General features: G+C 43.0%; 2 protein-coding genes across 6 annotated transcripts in view; one reads left to right on the forward strand and one right to left on the reverse strand.

Moving 5' to 3' along the window:
• Positions 1-68: 68 nt before the first annotated feature.
• cltb (clathrin, light chain B) lies at positions 69-4709 on the reverse strand. Of its 2 annotated transcripts, XM_063491135.1 has the most exons (6): positions 4275-4709; positions 3667-3710; positions 3369-3486; positions 2964-3075; positions 1914-1967; positions 69-1139 (listed from the first exon to the last, which is right to left on the reverse strand). In XM_063491135.1, exons 1-6 carry the CDS (start codon positions 4426-4428, stop codon positions 968-970), a joined length of 654 nt encoding a protein of 217 aa, XP_063347205.1. In that variant the 5' UTR covers positions 4429-4709; the 3' UTR covers positions 69-967. The 2 variants fall into 2 exon arrangements, with proteins under 2 accessions (XP_063347205.1, XP_063347215.1); XM_063491145.1 differs by lacking the exon at positions 1914-1967 and having other exon boundaries at positions 4275-4706.
• Positions 4710-10784: 6075 nt separating this feature from the next.
• Positions 10785-18561, forward strand: part of pdlim7 (PDZ and LIM domain 7) — a 31364-nt gene continuing 23587 nt past the window's right edge. The window contains exons 1-2 of one of the 4 annotated variants that reach the window (XM_063491201.1): positions 10785-11031; positions 13219-13317. In XM_063491201.1, coding sequence (XP_063347271.1) covers positions 11002-11031; positions 13219-13317 — 129 coding nt within the window. In that variant the 5' untranslated portion in view covers positions 10785-11001. Of the gene's footprint in view, positions 11032-12386; positions 12503-13218; positions 13318-18561 lie in introns of those variants that run through there. The other 3 variants (XM_063491228.1, XM_063491209.1, XM_063491219.1) reach the window with 3 other exon arrangements.

Raw genomic sequence — 18561 nt, forward strand, 5'->3', positions numbered from 1 at the left:
AAGGAAGCAATTATCACCAGTGCATTAAGGTGTCAACAGTCACAGCTAAGAATTGAAGACAAATCGGCTGAGGTGATCATACTCCACTGTTTTTATTTTCCAGTTCCCTTTTAACATTCACTTTTTCACTATTCCTTAAATCCAAATAGGCAACATGTGAAACAATGTGAAGACATCGCTGTTGTAAATGACCCCGTGCATCATTTCTTTAAAAAAAATTTTTTTAATTTGTTGGCGTAACAGAAAATGGTATAATATAGCAAAATAAGAAACAAGCCGTCAAATGTGTGAACTCTGAAAATTTCAATGAAATCTTTGGTTGTAGTTCAATGTTTCTTAATTTAGCTGAAATCTTGCCAAATTGAAGAGAAATTCATTTGGCTAAGTGCTCAAATTGTAGAAAGTGTTCGATCAAAAAAGGCCACGAGCTTGGGTATGTTATAGTGAAAAATATGCTAACTTAAAAACAGTAATTAGGGATATAATATAATACAGTGAACATTGATGTGCTTCGGTTAATGGTTTATAGTTGATGAGAGGCAAAACTGGTTACAATCTAATCTGTAACAGTGCTTAATCGCTAAGTGTTTGACCGTAATGCTAATTTATAAATTCAACTAAAAATGTGCATCCAAAATATCAGGAAGGCATGCAATAAAGTTGACCTAGTAACAATTTATAAGTTAAAGGAGAAAGGGAAATTACTGAATTTACAGTAACAATATTTTCTTAATATAGCAGTGATGAAGCTGACCAACTAAAGGATGTTGTAACAGTAATCCCTCCTCTCACACGAGCGTCAGGTTTAAGTATATTATTTGACTCTAATAGGCATCGTTAAAGGCAGGAAGTGTTTAAAGGTTATAAACATACCAGGGTGTTTTTCGTACACAAAAGGGCATACAAATCCTTCTGATGCAATGTGAGATTAAAAGGCAATGTTTCTAGCTCCCCCCAGCGACATCCTCTAGCGAACTAGAGGTGTCTGTTTGAGGGAGATGAGCACAGAGCGCATTCGGGAAACATCCTTCGCCTGCTTGTTGGTTTTTGGATTGAAGTCACAGAGACGAGCTACTCTCTCCCATTCAGACCCGGGGCTGTTGCTGTCTGTCTCTGCCAGGAAAGCCTCCTCAGATGCTCTGTGGATGTGAAGGGAAGCACAGAAAGGTGTTGGTGAGCTGGAGGTTATCAGAGGGATTTCACGAAAGCAAACGCAGCCTGAGCCAAACACAGTTCCCAACCACAAAGTTCAATCACACCAAGAGCACGTGTTCACGAGATAGTAAAAGCAAAAGAACCTCATGCATGTCTTTATACCGCAGATGGTGTAGAAGATGGATGTAGCTTCCAGATCTAAAACCCGAATCCTGCTTTTGTTTTAATGGCCAGCAGGGGGCGACATCCCAGACTAATAAAGGACTTGAAAGCAAATAGAAGTGGCTGAAAAAGATCCTCAGCTGCCTCACTCTGACATCAGTAGAACTTTTCACTATGACTTTATGGGCTCAGAAGTTTTTGGTCCATTTAAAAAACAAACAAACAAAAAATAAAAAACATGGTTATTCTAAGGGTCAGATTAAAGCAGCTCATTGGCTAACAATTTGTCAATATCAAATCATGGTAAAGCGTAACTGGACTTAACGGTAGCTACATCCATCTTTCATACAGTCTATACTTTATACCCAACATACACTTCATTGTTGACATATTTAATAATTATTTTTGTATATAAAAACATCCAGGGCATTGACACAAATCAGTCAAAAAGAACACAAATAATGCCAAATGAAGTCTTTGACAAAAAAGAAAAAAAAAAAACAGAATTCCAGTGTTGGGTCATGCATCGTCGGCAAAAGGGGTCATTCAGGGGGCAGATCATACAATATTAGAAAGCAGAAGAATTCTAAACGTACACAAAGCCTATAACATCAGAGTTGGGCTGTTTGTAGAAAGCCTTGTCAGCAATCCTAGCGTGCAGGGCAAGGCCAAGAAAGCAGGAAAAAAGAAGGAGAGGAGAACAGTTTCAGTGTCAGTCAACAAGCAGAAAAGTGTTAGAGTCTGGGTTATTGTAAGCAACTGAGAAACATTTCTAATGAGGTGGAAACAGGGACTAAACATCTTGCACTAGTGTCATAAACAATCTAGGATGGTCTTTGCTGTAGCATGGGGAGGGGGCGACTGCAGCATTTTCTCTCTTCTGTCTGCATTCTTTTCAGCTAGCTAGTTTCCTGTTTTGCTTTCTGGACACTTGAACTGGACACACAGCTGTAGACTAATATCTCATCAGAGTATTGTCTCTCAGTGCTTTAGAAAAAATAGAGGAAAAAAAAAAGAGCTACAGATGCAGAGCGATACCGTGCCAGACTTGGACAGAGTCTGTTGGGAAGTGTGAGAGAATAACTGGTTAGCTTGGTCAAGAAAAGAGAGACTGCACAGTTTATGACACTGAGGGGAACCAGGCTAAATGAAGTATTAAGTATTATAGTGTTTTAATCTGTTGTGATCACCTTGGTGCAGTAAATTCAACACATATACCCCCAACCGTGTCAATTTATCAGTCAGCTGTAAAACATACACAGGTCTAGGATGTAATCTTGTAGAGAAAGGCACAGTTTCCCACACCTCGGAAGAACCTATAAAGCTGGGCATACACTGTGCGATTTTTTAAGTCGCGTTATTCTAAACTCTGGCCGATCACCAAAACAGTTGCACGACTGAAAAATCGGCTCAAAATGGGCCAAAAATCGCACAGTGTAAGCCCAGCTTAAGGACCTCCACTGAACGTTTATAGTTTAGAGCGAGGCATGTTTGCAAACTGAACCACAATGTTTGTTTTACCAAGAACAACTACCTCTAACTACCAATACAAACTTCAAAACAAAGGTAGTAGAGTGATTACAGCATCACCATCATGGATTACTTCTCTGCACATTAGTGGTGGGGTGGGGAGGTCAGATCCTAACCTGTTGTTGGTCTTGTTCTTCTCCATCTGCTCATTTTGGTGTACGTGCCAGTCTTCAAGCTCCTTCTTCGCTTTCACTCTCCATTCTTCCTCCGCTGCCTTGGATGCCGAGTCTTATTAGGACGCAAGAAAGCAGAAATGTCATACAGTTGTACTACATTTAATTTCTTCTGTTTCTATGTGTGACACAGATCTTTTCTGATTAGTTTAAACTTTATCACCAGTGTGTTGAAAGGCAGTTTAGCCTCTAACAGAAGGGCAAAAAGCAGTACAGTGAAGCGTTAGTCAATCGGTTTGAAATGAACCTGGGACCTTGTAAGGAAAATAAGAAGAATCATAAGAGCTACACAGCACTAAGTGCATTACACACGATCACTGACAGCGTCAGGGAAACATTGTTACCAACCTAATGCTTCAAGGCGTGCCTTCTGCTCCTCCCTCCATTTGCGTAAACTTTCAGGTTCTTGCCTTTGAATATCCACCTGGGCGATGGCTGCGTAGCTGTCTGTTGGGCCATTGGACTCCTGTTGGAGTACGCAAAACATGTACACCATTAGAAACAGCTATTCGGTTCATTCATGCGCGAACGCCACAGCAAACCCACTCCTTCATCACATGATTACGGTGTTCAGAATAAAACTCAACCACACATAGGTTATGTAAAGAGACAGACATATAGTATTACAGACAAGACTGAAGCTCACCTGAAACAGGTCTCCATTCAACGTGGCAGGCTCTTCAAACCCGTCTAGCATTTTTTTTTTTTTAAAACAAAACAAAAAATACACAGATATAAGTTAAGATGAACTTCTTGGAGTTTATCCGCTTATACTTCCTTGCTATCTGGAGCGACTTATACTCGCTGCTACTACTACCGTGGTGTCACTTTTGGTCTCGAAACGGATAAGACTTCAGAAATGCAGCAACACCTGTTTGGTCACCTGCTTGATATTGTCTGGGCTGCTTTGTCGGTTTAAAGGCCAGTAGCACTTGTTCGCTTGCTTAGTTTTAAGGTGCTAGTGTCACATAGCTAATGTTAAGTGGTTTAGCGTTTAACAAAACCTACGTTGTCGCAGCTAGCTAAGCTACAAGGCTAACGTACTGTTAGTTTGAATCTAAATAGGAAGCAATAAGAGTGTTAACCACTTATATTAGACAGCGGTGTTGTTAACATATGGCGGTGGGGCCTTTGTTGGCTAACTACTAAGCAAGTTACCGATGCAAGTCCCGGTATTAATATTAGCTAGCTCTAGTTAGCTTTGTTTGCTCGTTAGCTAAACATTAGCTGACGTTAGCTCAGGGACAAACTTGCCATAGTTGTCGGTCTGCGGCTGCTGAGCACCGGCTCCTTCTAGGGTCCCAAACGCGTCGCCATCGTTTTCTATCCCCGCTATCTCATTCTCCTGTTGAGCCAGGAAAGCGGCGGCCGGGTCCTCTTCAGTCGGGTGCGCTCCGTTGTCAGCCATCTTTCACAAAAAGTGTACAAGTTTGACTGAGCTTGCTTAGCTAGCTAAACGTTAAAGCCACAAAAATCAGGCCACCGAGCTCTGCAACGTTAATAGTTACAACTTAAAAATTCGATTAGTGTTATCTATTCTAAATATCGCTTGGAAAAATAGAGTCAGCTAGTAAAGCATATGGAATAAACAATCTACGCGTCGATTAAAGGCCGTAACTGATGATTCATTATTTCTTCACTTGTTCAACCAGTATGTGTATGATGATAGAGCAGGGGCAGCACCCCGAGGGGACCTTTACATTTTGTTGGAGTTTGTCGCCATCTGCTGGCCATCTGCTGTACAGCACTGTCATCTCTAAGGGTTGTAGTACTAATGTAGTAACAGTAATAAAAAATATCGACAAAACTTATATAGCACAATTTATAGACAGAAATGGAAAATGGCTCGTAAAAGTATAAAGGTTATGCATTCAATCTCCCCCGCAGGAAAATAAATATCCTCAGCAAAATCTACATGAGTGGGTCATTAAAAGGGAAACGCACCAGACATCCTCACCACTTAACTGGAACACCTTCAGATCCCCCCTGCCATCTGCTCCTGGATCAAGAATTTCCTCACTAACCGCCCCCAATCAGTCCGACTTGCCCTCACCTCTCCCCCCACCCGCTGTCACTCTGCACCAGATCCCCCTATTGTATGCCCTCTACACCGACATCAACCCACCCAACCAACATCGTCGTCAAATATGCCGATGACATAATGGGTTCATCTCTGATGGAGGCGTACCGGGCAGAGGTAGAGAAACTTGTCAGACTGGTGCTCAGAAAATAACCTGAAGCTGAATGTCCTTAAAACAAAAGAGCTCATCATGGACTTCAGGAGACACAGGCTGTATCCCAATTCAGGGTCTGCAGCCTTAAAGTACGCAGCCTTAACGGTCCTCAAGGGCCGCGTACTCAAAGACCGCTAAGGCCGGAAGTGCGAGGCTTGTAGGCTTGTGAAATGGGACGGTCTAGCCTCCGTCGCGCTGCCCAGGTTGCCTAGCAACCATGAGACTAACAGCTGGAAACGTTTCATACAGCTTTGTTTGACAGAAATGAAGGAGAACATATTTTGTTCATTTGTTTCTACATGAGCTCTGTGTGATTTGATAAGTATCTGAGGCTGAGACCACAGGACTGTAAAACATGATTGTTGGCCTTCATATCTGTACTGAACAGTCATTTAAGATTAGCTAGTAAATAACAGTTAGCTAATGTTCATGAGACTAAAGTCATCTCACTTTGGTGATATGTAAATATAAATATAATATGGCCAATATTATAGTTATTATATTAATCATTATTAGTTATTACAGCAGTGACTTTGAACTCCGTGTCAAATACTGAGCTTCAGTAAAGATTCAAATTGCATTTATTTATATTTCCTATCACCTTAAATCTTCACTCAAGGACAAGTATCTTTGACAGTGTATATATAGATGTATTAAATATAAGAGACAAATATTGTTCTTTTAATATGTTGACATTACTAAATTTGGCTCAATGCTTACATATATGTGGAAAAAGCAAATGTACGAGCTGTGACAACTGTTGCTGATAGAATAAAGAGTAGACTGATATATTAAATATTCCTTTATTGGGTGAGAAAATCATACCATGTCATAACTGCTTTAAGTCATACAGAATAGATATCAGAGCCTTAAACAGGCTGACTTCTGCTAAATGGGTCAAAGTATACAAACACATAACATCCTTATAGAATATGATGTAACACTATAGATCAACTTACCTCAGAATATATAAAGCATATAAGCAATTACAGCAATATGATGCAACAAACACAGCAGTACTACTAATCCAAAATACTCAAAGCTTCATAGAACTGAAACAAACATGGACATTTATTTTTAGGTCCATTCTGCTGCTGATACATACTTTAGGTTTCTGAATATTAAACTTGTTTCTGCCTTTCATAGTGTGTAACTTGAAGGCCCTGAGTACTTTCTCCCACACTGAAAACACTGGAATGATAACATTATTTGAACATTACCTAATAAGACTGATTCAGGACAGACAATTAGTTATTTTAAACTTTTCTAGCAGTCCTTCACAAACAGGGAACAGTCTGTCTATTCTCTCCATCTGTCAGCTGCTGCTGGCTCTTCCTCCTCCTCTTCCTCACACACTGCTGCGTTTGTCCTGGTGGATCATCAGGGGTGCAAAGCCTCACAGATGATGTGCAGCAGTGGGTCCCTCAGTCTGTCCTCACTCTGGACACTTGCAGTTGCCACACATGGAAATCAAATGTGTGATGAACTGCAGGATTCAAACACAAGTGTAACTTATAAATACATGTTCATACTTTTATTACACAATCAGAGAGAAAGAAAAAGAGAGAGAGTGCAGGAGAGACAGACAGGTGACAGTCTCAGGTGTATACACTGCTACAAAACAGCACAAGAGAAGGAGGATTTAGTGTTTGTGTTATTACGAGTGCTAAACAAGAAGAGTTCCCAGATGGTGCCGTGGACACATGTGTGACTCCTGTGATTAAAGCATCTTTCTTTCAGCTTAACGAGTGAACCGTCAGCTCGTTCAAACACACGTTAAAGTTCGTTTGGCTCGACACCACCGAACAGAGGCAGCAATATAACATAGCTAACATTAACAGTGCAGTGGATCCTGCTTGTGCCGTCATATTCAGGACTGCAAACCGAGCAGCATCACTGACTTTCAACTTGTTGTGTTTGTGGATATATTACGGAGCCCCGCAAGGGACATGGGAGAAAAAAAAATTAAGATGAACTTTTGCGAGATCTCGCAAAACAAACTCGGGATCTCGCAAAAGTTTTAGCCCCATTCGGAGGCCGCCAGCTCGAAGCCGACCGGGAGGTCGAGGCACGATGTGCCGGGAGAGCAGTGTTCCCCCCCCCGGCTATAGTAGGTCTCGACCTCCCATTAGCTTCGAGATGGTGGGTGTCAGACGCCTCCGAAAACGTCGGAGCACGTTTGCAAATATGTGATGTCTTGTAAATCGAGCAGATATTTGACGTTTACACAGCTACTTTCACGCCTCAAAATATCTTACAAGTTTATTTTGTGACCCAGAAAGAGTAATATTACAACTAAGTAGCTGCCGCCATTGTTGGAATTCAACTTTTGCGAGATCCCGAGTTAGTTTTGTGTAATATATGACTGACTTTAATTATCCATAAAAGGTCGTGTCCAAATTCATGGGCTGCATCCTCCTGAGGACCCGGCCTTCGCGGTCTACGTGGGCCGGGTCCTCAGAAGGTTGGGTAGGCCGGAAGTAAACGGCTGTGGAATTGGACGGTCTAGCCTTCTGATTAGCGTCACCGCTAGCTGTGTCCAAATTCATGGGCTGCATCCTCCTGAGGCCGCATTTGTAGACCGATTACGTCACAGCGACGCGCCGAAGGCTGTCCAAATTCGTAGACTCCTCCGAATGCAGCCGACAAATGCGTCCTCCTTTTCCCCGAATTTGAAGGATGGGTCGGGTGTGTCCTTCGTGGCCCACCTTATCCCAGAATTCATATGCAGGCCCAGCCAAACTCCAGTTTCCGGCAATGGCAGCCACTACTAAGTTTTAAAATTACTCGTATTAATCTTTCTGGGTCACAAAATAAATTTTTAACATATTTTCAGGCGAGAATGTAGCTGTGTAAACATCAAATATCTGCTCGGTTTATCAAGATATCGCATATTTGCAAAAGTGCTTCGACGTTTTCGGAGACGTCTGCTACCCACCAGCTCAATAGCTAGCCGAGAGCTCGAGGGTCACTGAAGCCGCCGAGAACGGCACAACTCCCGGCACATCATTTTCAGATCACGGCGGACTTTCGCTACTCAGGTTAAACGTAATATATAAGTCACTTAGACAACCTAAAAATGTTATTGTTGGGCTTTTTTCAGTGTTTTATTTGTTCGTGAGTAAATCGGTTTGGCTGAGATTAAAGTTATTAAATTAGATTAGATAAAATAAAACTTTATTAATCACCCGGGTGGGTGATTAATCAGAAAACTGATTAAACCGAAGTGTGAGATGGTCGAGAATTCACGCCAGTGTCCTGTTATATTTTTGATAGCAAGGAGCAGACGGCCGAGTTTATTAAACTCCACCGAGACAGCGGTGACGCTAATCAGAAGGCTAGACCGTCCAATTCCACAGCCGTTTACTTCCGGCCTACCCGACCTTCTGAGTACCCGGCCCACGTAGACCGTGAAGGCCGGGTCCTCAGGAGGATGCAGCCCATGAATTTGGACACGACCGTGGTACAGCCTTCGTCGCATCGCTGTGACGTAATCGGCCTTAAAATGCGGCCTTTAAGGCTGCAGACCCTGAATTGGGATACAGCCACAGACAGGTCTACTCTCCGCTCATCACACATGGAGAACGGGTGGAATCTGTCTCCACCTTCAGGTTTCTGGAAACCCACATCTCCACCGATCTCACCTGGACCCACAACACCAATGTAAAGAAGGCCCAACAGCAGCTGCACTTCCTCCGTGTCCTCCGCTGGCCTTCTACTGCTCCTCAGCGGAGAGCATGCTCTCCTACTGCCTGGGTGTTGGGTACGCACGGCCACAGCTGAGAGCAGGAAGGCTGTGCAGATGTAATTAACACCGCCCAAAAAACCATTGGCTCTCCTTTGCCAACCGTGGAGGCCAGGGCAAGGCCTCAGGTCAATCAGGTCCTATACTTCCAGAGTCACAAACAGCTTCTTCTCCTGGGCCATTCGGACTGTTAACAAACACTATTTCCCCACACCCCACCCCTGCCCACTCACCTCACCATGGTTTGAGTAATCCTCATCACTCAGGTGACTCACAAACGGTTTATTCAGACCATGTATTTTCTTTGTACTGCTTCCAAGCACTTTGCAACTTGTTCTCTAAAGTGTGCCTTTCTCTTATTTTTGTATATACCCCTCTTGACTCTATATATTTCTCCTGTTTGCTATTTACTCCTGCTATGGATCTTATTAACGGCCTATGACCTCACTGGGTATTATAGATTATTAAAACAATTTCTTTGCATTTATGATCATTAGTAATAGGCTTGAATGACCCCATATGACCTTTCAGTAATGGTCGACGTGGTTAGTGGAGTTTTGTACAAGTTAAAAATCCATAATTGGAAAAAACAGCACAGGATAAACAGTTTGGGGACAAAGTTAAAGAGACGAGGCTGAGATGGTTTGGATACATGCAGAGGAGTGATAGTAGATATAGTGGACGAAGGATATTGAAGATGGAGCTGCCAGGCAGGAGGAAAAAACCACAGAGGAGATTCATGGATGTAGTGAAGGAGAACATGCAGAGGGTTGGTGTGGCAGAGGAGGATGCTGGGGATAGGATGAGACGGAAGTTGTAGCGACCCCTAGAGGAAGCAGCTGAAAGAAGAAGATACACATTATTATTTATTGCATGAATCTGGCTAGAACTGATATAGTGTCTGTCACATGAATGTTAATAATAAATATTACCCTCCTCAATTGTTCAAAAGAACCCTTTTTTTTAACACCTGTTTTTGTTTGCGAACAGAAAGAATTTATTTTTATTTTTTTTTTGGGGGGGGGGGGGGGGGGTAACTTTATTGTCACTCATCATAAAGAAACTTGACAGAACGACATAAAGTACTCAGGTCTCGATGCTCACAACGTCTCCGACTCATGCTGTGACAGGTGAACACACAGGTGAACACACCTGTCACACATAAGATCCCAGTCATATTTTTGTATTATATCTTCATGCAGCAGTTTTTCTTAGATTTATAGTGTGCATATTATTTTTCACGCAATCACACTGTAATGGAAAATTTCTATTATTCTCATTTAAGGTGTATAGGCACTTATGCGTATGCTTAGTTGTGACACTGTAATGTAAAACTTCAACTGAACAGTCTAAAACCAGATGAACTTATTTCAGCCTCAGTAGTTGAAGAAAACAACTCCATTTGCAGGTGCTGATAGCGCCAAGGGCACGAAACAGCATACCCATTGTAATGGAAGTTCCGTTGGGTTTCGCAGCGAGCGGCGTGTATGATCAGTTTGTGACTTCCTCCCCTTTCTTTGGAATGTACAAAGGTACAAAAGAGCGAGAGCTCCACTTCTGTTTCAGGGACTGCGCTTGATGACATGCGCATGATAATAAAGAGTGTTGATTGCAGCTGACCGTAACTTTTTTGTTGTTTTTGTTTTGTTTTTTGTTTTTTTCCCTGAGGCATAGTCTTATTTATTTATTTGTTTTCCTTTAGTTAAAACCGACGGAGTGATTGAGGAAAGCGGTTTCAGGGCGGCTGTGATGAATAGCTTTAGTAGTAGCAGCTGATGAGTGCAACTCGGCCTCGAAGTGAAATGAAGCCTCCGCCCATGTGACTTCTGACGTCTCAGCAGAGTCCTGCTAAAAAGAATTTGAGGGAATGAGTTTGCTGCTCACCAGGGGGATCCACGGCGGCTTCCTGACGTTTGCCTCAAGGAAGTCTGAAAAGTTGCCTGCTTGCCAACCCACTTATTATCATATTTTTTTAAATTATTTTTAATCCGGTACACTCGTGATGTCCGGCGAGCACAGAGAGACACAAGAGGTAAGCTAATGCATCTTTGTGTGGTGTAACTTCTTCAAACCAACTTTTTCCCCCCACAGAGGAGGTTTGTATGGATTAAGCTGGTGCTCCAAACTGTGCAGGCTCATGCTTCTGGCCATCTTCCCCGAGCCCCTGCTGCTCTGTAGCTGTGCTAACTACTTTGTCAGAGCCGAGAGTTTTGTCCGGTTTTCGTATCCCGTGTTGTCGCGAGTGGAAACCTGGCTGTCTGCGGCGGTGTTAACCGGGTACAGCGTTCACAGCGTGGCCTTTAATTACCGCTGGGAAATTAGTGTGCTGGACGCATTGAAGTTATTTAAAAGAAACCCGTGTAAGCTCGTAATTGCGTAGCGTGTTAACCAAAAAATTCCGTGTATTTGAGCTCTCATTAAAAGCAACACGAGTTCCTATAGAACTAATGCAGCAGCAGCAATAATGTAGAAGATTATAAATAGCAACACCATAAGCATGGGGATGAGTGCCACACATTTATTGGCTTAAAACTGATGCTTTTATTCTCTTGCTTATCATACAGGGTGGTGTTTAATTAACTGGAGTGCATTCACATTAATGCTGTTACTTCCTCCGCTTTAATACAGTCGGAATAATCAGCTTTCAGTGTGGTGTTTGTCACCAGTGAAATCTAGCCTCCATTACCTGCTGCTCCTGCTGCAGGTCTTTCTGTGTGTCGCCTTATGCGTCTTTGTATCATAATTCATTTCCCTGGCTCTGGGAAAAACTAATTTAAGCTTTGCCAATAAAGAGTCAGGTTTGTACAGATCTAGAGGCTGCATTGACAGTAAATGAATGCGAATGCAAGTCTTTTTTTTTATTTTAAGGATTTCCATTAACTTGAGCAGATTTGCAGGTTTTCTTAGTGGGATTATTTGGGGTGCTAGGCTGGATTAAAGGCTGTGTGTGTAAAGGCTAGATTTTCCTTATCTGTGAGCACACCACTGTCTCACCAGTCTTTACAGTGTGTAACAGTGTGTGTGAGCTGCTCTGTTGCTTTAAGAGCTTGATGTTAAAGTATAATTGCTGAGGGTTTCTTTTTTTCTTGCTTGTACTATGTTTCATGCCCTACAGAAAGAATGTAGAGGTCTGTGTGCTTTGCTTCATTTGTGGCCGTCTGCCGTTTCCCAAGTGCAATGAACTTAGAGGAGGAGAAAAAAAATCTCCTGGCCCGTGCCAGAATCCATGGCTCGTTGACATTACCTCTCTCCATCCTCCTCTGCCCCCCTCCCTCCTCCTCCTCTCCCTGTGACTCATGTGGGTGTTGGGCTGAAATAGTTTGGTGTAGTTTTACATTCCTTATATAGCCTCTGAGGAGTGAGCAGAGGCTACGGCTTGCCTGTGTCACAGTCAGGATCGAGGGGGTAGGGTTTGCCAACAGAGAGGGAATCTGCTTGCTCCAGCTTACTGACTCTTTAGCTTTCTCCCAGGTTTGGGCTACCAGCTGACCTTTGAGGACAAGGTAGGTGGCATAGCTGTGTGTCACGGAGACCTGTGACACCTGGTAGGTTTGCGGAAGAGGAGGTGGAGGAGGAGCAGGGCTAGAGTAGCAGTGTGAGCACAGAGGTCAGTGGTCAAACCCTAACTCTGTGTAAGCCACTAACAGAGGCCTGCATCTCATGTTGCCCTTTGGTTCTTAAAACTACCTAGTTATTTAGTGCCTTGCCGCAGACTGGCAGTAATTAATTGCGGTGAAGCCACGATACCTGTTACCTGGCTGAATACAGCAAGTGGCACATTATCCCCCCCGAAAGAGAAGTTGTTACTGCTGTTGTTGTGCAGTAGATCTTCTAAATGCTGCACATTGGTGCTGCAGTAGACTGAAATGAATTAAACTCTAACTTCACCTTTAGAGTTTAGCTTTAGATTATGACACCAGGCTATTTATGTGTGTTTTGAAATGTGTAAAAATGGCAGCGCTCCCTCTTTATTGCCTAATTTTGACTTGCTGTAACGTGGTTATTCCTAAAACTAAGACGTGACATTATCTGCTGTAAAAGAAAACAACTTGAGTGCCATTTTCTGTATGGTGTGTGTGTGCTCTTGTGGGCTGGTGGTGCTGACAGCCAGCAGATAGACTGTTTCAGATAAAGCAAAATAATAAAGGACCTTGAGAACCTTTTCCGGGCTTTCTGGCTAATTAAGATGTTTCCTTTCCCTTTTTTTTCCTTCCTCAAGGGTATGAATACGTACTCTGTAACCCTCAGCGGCTCGCCGCCTTGGGGCTTCAGGCTGCAGGGTGGCAAGGACTTCAACATGCCTCTCACCGTGTCAAGGGTAAGAATGTGCACATGGAATCAGCTTTTGTACTTTTTTTGCATCTGTGCAGAGCAGCAGTTGAGATGTTTGCACTCTCCTCTGAGATTTCCTCTAAGCTTCTATGAAAGCCTCGGCCTGTTAACAAGAGTCTGTTGGTTTTAAGTACCAGCTTGGCCACCTCAGTCATCAGGGCTTACCCTGCCTCAGCATATGCATGTGTCACATCACTTTTTTTTCTTTTTCTTTTTTTTATTAGGCACACATAGTAAGATAGTAAAGGGTTTTGTCTACAGAAGAATTTCCATACTATTCAAATGTTTTTATGGCTCATTTTAGTAACCCTTCCCGATCTGTTCTAACATGCAGTTTCTTTGCATGACACTCCTGCTGTGTGCTTTGTACTCTGTGTGTTCGCTCCCCTCCTCCTTCCCTGGACAAATTTTCAGATACTCTTTTATAAACTTCTGTTGCTATTGACGAGAGCAGCGACCACTTTCCAGCCCATATAAGTGCAGAGCTGCTTTGCCTGACAAACATACAGACTCACACTTGCAGCTACGCACACAGACGCCTGCACATTGCACACACATAAAATCATTCCAACTTTCCTGCCAGCTATTGCTCACACAGATCTAGTTTTCTATTATGTGCTCGCTGGTTTTATTGCATTATTGCACTGCTATCCAAATAAACCGGGTGATCTGTAAGTGTCAGTCTGACTTAACAGGTATTAATTCTGTAGTTATGTTCAATATTTGCAGTTTATTATTTCAGAGATAATTAGGAGTTAATAGGTTTGGACCTTGGTGTAATTATTGAATTGAGCTTTCATTTATTTGTCTTTATAGGTGCAAAAAAAATGATTGCATACTTAAAACAGACAAATGCGCGTTCCCATGAACTGCAGGGTATTGTGAGTAGCATCACACTGAGGTGCATGTAGAGCTCATGTAATCCTGTGGCGAGGGCAAACGTTATCGCCAACCCTGTCAGTACTTGTCTTGTATTTGCTCTACTTACTGCCAGGCATTGCAGTCAGAAACACAATGTTCCCCTTGGATTTATGACAAGAAGCATTTTACTTGTACCCATAAAAGACCGAACAGATGTAGAAACCTCTTTTGACGAACGGCCACAAACAAACTGAGACATAGCTGTTAACTTGGAGGAATTTCAGTCCAGGCAGACGGGGCATACTGCAGGGTGAATATCAATGTGTGAGTCAGTAGATCTAGACGGCTATCAAACGAGTTCTCATCTAAATGTGTTGACTGATTACTGAAGTGGCGCAAGAGCCCAGTTTGTCTGCATTCCAGGTACATATCACACACTGGTGATTTTTCCCTGCTACAAAAACTTGTGTGATATTTTATAGTTTATGATTTATAGTATAGCAATATCCTTCCCTCAGGTTGGTCTAAGCTAATCGCTCCTAGCCGAGGAACAAAAAACCCTTAGTATCTCTAAGCTTGGAGCTGTAACGACTGGTCAGTGGCCAATATCTCTGTTTGCTCCAGCACTGGGCCTCGGGGTTCACAAGTTATAAAGATGTGACAGGTTTTCTCTCTTTTTTTCTTTTCACCTCTCGGGGACTGTTTGCCCTCATCGTGATTGTCATAAAAGTAGGGACAGCGAGTCCCACAGTCGCAGAGGTTGAAAACAGCCCAACAAGGGGCTGTAAACCCCAGTGATCTACAGTATCCCTTAGTAACAGGAAGAGAAGTCAGACCTACACTTACTGGGTTCGCATTAGATGGATGTGGTGGGTGGTCTGTGTTTACCGGCTTGTAGCTGATGAGTATGTGAACCCAGACGGACGGTTAAGTGATTACAAAATGAAGAGAGTGTAGATTGATGGAACAAAAGGCTCTTAGAGTCTCTGTGAGGTGATGAGATTGCAACTCCCGAAGGATCCATGTGTCCAAGTGGTTTTTGTTTTGTTTTTTTGGTAAACACCAGATGACAGTTGCCATTGTTTGGGAGTGGATTTGTTGAAGCTGATGGTTATTTAGGTCACTCGAGCTTGATCGTGCTGTGGCAGATAGTGATATTGTTTCTTGTACTGCACGTGGATATTCCAATTATCGATTTGTAAAGTTGCGGCTCTGTGACTTGCTTCCTCCCCGTGTTTTGCGCTCGGTTTTATTGGTTTCCATGCTAGACAAATGTGGTTGTTTCCTTCCTCTGTCTGCAGGCGGGGAAGGCTATGCTTTCTCAGCATTCCAGGGATTTTTCTCATATCCACCCTGTTGCTGCCAACAGACAATCCTGTTGTCTCCTTTCTGTGTCTAATATGTCTTGCACACTCACTTTTCTCATTCATGTGATGGACTCCTCCGGTCTCAAAGGGATACTTTCCCAGTGAGATCAGAGGAATGATGGCCATTACTTTTAAGTCACAGTGAAGGGAAAAGGAAGAATAACTTTTTCACCTTGGATTAATAGGTACACATTGATTTAATCCTGAAAGAAATATGTGCAGGGCTTTTATTTGGTTCAATCAATGTTCAGCTCTTGGGACACAGCTGATTTTCTTCTCGCTGTTCTAATTTTCTTCCTCGTGGTAGTAGATGCTTAAGCATTTCTAGCTAGTAAAATCATTAGTTTGCGTGACTCTTCACCATACCGCTAAAGAATTATCTATAAAGCATGTCATTATAAGCCATAAAACCTGACAAGATTATGCTAGTCGCAGCCATGCCCAGTGGACTTTGCTTCACCCTCTCAACAACTAGGATCTGAGTGGTGCTTGGCTTTGGTTTCTTTTTTGGTTCAGAACTGAGCGTTACTTGAGTTTAAGTGGGTTTTAAAGGGACAGCTATTCTTATTTCATATCCATTAAGTTAAAGGACTTACAAGAGACAGCTGAAGCACCAAAGGCTCAGAGACCCCCACCTTTACTCCCAAGTATGAGTCAAACTCTAGAAAGACTGAGTCCTAAATTTTCCATAAAGCTGTTTGATGGTTCCTTTTATTACATCCTTCCTGCCTTGTAGTGTGTTCATTTTTAATACTTTACAGCTCTAGACTGTAATGAAGAATTTCCCGTATAAATATGTAGTCTCTCCCTGTGACAACATCAGAATTATTTTCTCAGACGTACTAAAGTTTCCTAAGAATTCCCCTAAAGCTGCAGAGGATGTTGGTATTTAAGGAAGCGCTTGTCTATGATGAAAAATGGCAAACTTCACTTACTAGCATAATGTAATTCTTTGGCCATGGTGGTAGTGTGCAAAATTCTGTTTGCTTTTTGAATGTAAGATTGTGATGACCTTGAAGTAGGCCGTCTTCTTGACTCAACTTGTATCTCGCTCCACATATTGACGCCAGTATCCTGTTTCAACAGGAAAGGCATGAAATATAGGAAGCAAGATGTTGTCGTAATACAGTTTTGTCACTTTCCATGTCGAGTGCAACGCGCTCTGGTGCAGTCCCGCAACTCTTCCGAGGAGTTTGTCCATATATCTGACCCAGATCTCGTGCCAGTGTGATTCCAGAAACATTATGATAGCATAACCGAGGCTTCTGAGCGCCATCTGGTTTCTTTTGACAAACACATGCCATACCACTGAAATCAGATGTTCATAGGAAATTACTAATGATGTCATGTCAATAAGCAAGTAGAGAGATTTGTGACCGTCTCTCCACCACCAACACCCATCCACCACCACAGCTGGATGAGTCATCGGCTCTTATATTCCGGTTTCTGTGTCCCAGTCTGACTAGTAGGCCATCTGTTGCTTTATCACTCGTATCTTCTTAAACACTCCTCTTTCTTTCTCACTCTCACACAAACTCCGGGAAGAGAGGCCTTGTTAGAGGGGTGATTTAATAATTCAGAGCTTGCTGATACATTGGCTGCAGGGGGCATTTCTCCTAGTTGGATAAATAAATGTCTTATGATGCAGTGTTTTTAAGGTGAGTTGGTACTAGGTGTTCAGTTGCAGTCATGTCGGGTGGGGGCGGGGGTGGGGGGGGGGGGATGGGGGTGGGGGGGGGCGGGGGGGGGTGGGGGGTGACCACATACTTACAGGTTTGAGTTTCCATTTCTCAGAGTGATATTTATGGCTTGGCATCAGCTGTGCTCTGTGTGTGTGTTTTTGAGTGAGTGATGTAAGGACAGACTGTCTCTTGGCCCCCAAATAGCCCTGGAAAGAATAAAAGTGAGCTGGTGCAGAGTTACACAGTCAGTATATCAGAAGTTGCAGATAAACTTGAGGGCATTATTAGTTTAACCAAAAAAAGAAAGGCTGAGAGCAAGTGTGGGGGGCCCTGGATCACCTGTGAGGTTACCCAAGGAAAGAACTTCAAAGTTGAATTCAAGAAGCTGCATTTTGAGAGGCTGGCGAATGCTTTGAAATTCAATAGCATTCCAAAACAGCTTTGCTGCTCTGCCAAAAAGCCTTGAAACTGGCTACAAACTCTTCGGCTAGCCTTGCAGTTTCAAATACTTGAAGCTGCAGAAACATCGTGTCATTGGCATGACGTGAGATCCCATCGCATTTGCACAAAATCACGTGTAACACGTAGAGTGTAAATAAACGTATACGATAAGAGCTGGCCTCGTCCCGCAGCCGTCTTTGTGCCGCGCCCGGGCTGTTGTGGGGAACAGTTGAGTGCGTTTCAAGAACAAGAACATGTTTTCTACGGACGTTAACTGTATTGACAAACTGCTGCAAAGTGAACGAGGTGGGTGTAGGGTTTCTGTCTGCCCCCCACCAACCGAAGGTCTGAGCACAGCAACTTTAACTGCTGCCCTCTCAAGTAAGGGAGCAGCTGCACTCTGAACCTGAGCCAGAAGCACAGGTGTCCGTGTCCATCAATAACCAACTCTCTCTCTCACACACATATTCACCTAATGCAGTCCACAGTCCACAGCGTTAGAACTTTATCTACATCTTCTTTTTAAAAGCAAAACCAGTTCGGGAGGAGCACCTTGACCCTCCCGAATAATGTCATTGGTTCTTTTTATTCCTCCTAGAACAGCGGTCCCCAACCTTTTTTGCGCCATGGACCGGTTTATGTCCGACCATATTTTCACAGACCGGCCTTTAAGGTGTCGTGGATAAATACAACAAAATAAAACCAGTACCGGTACCAAAAAAAGGAAGATTTATTTATAACACATGGGAAAAGACCCAGGGAAACCGAGTTAACGATAAAAACGATTTAAAAAATAATGATAAAAACCCTGAAAACCATAAAGCCTCAACTCTTGCGGCCTGGTACCAAACGACTCCGGTCCGTGGCCCAGGGGTTGGG

This window comes from Pelmatolapia mariae, linkage group LG2 (assembly GCF_036321145.2).
Source record: "Pelmatolapia mariae isolate MD_Pm_ZW linkage group LG2, Pm_UMD_F_2, whole genome shotgun sequence".
Taxonomy (NCBI): Eukaryota; Metazoa; Chordata; class Actinopteri; order Cichliformes; family Cichlidae; genus Pelmatolapia; species Pelmatolapia mariae.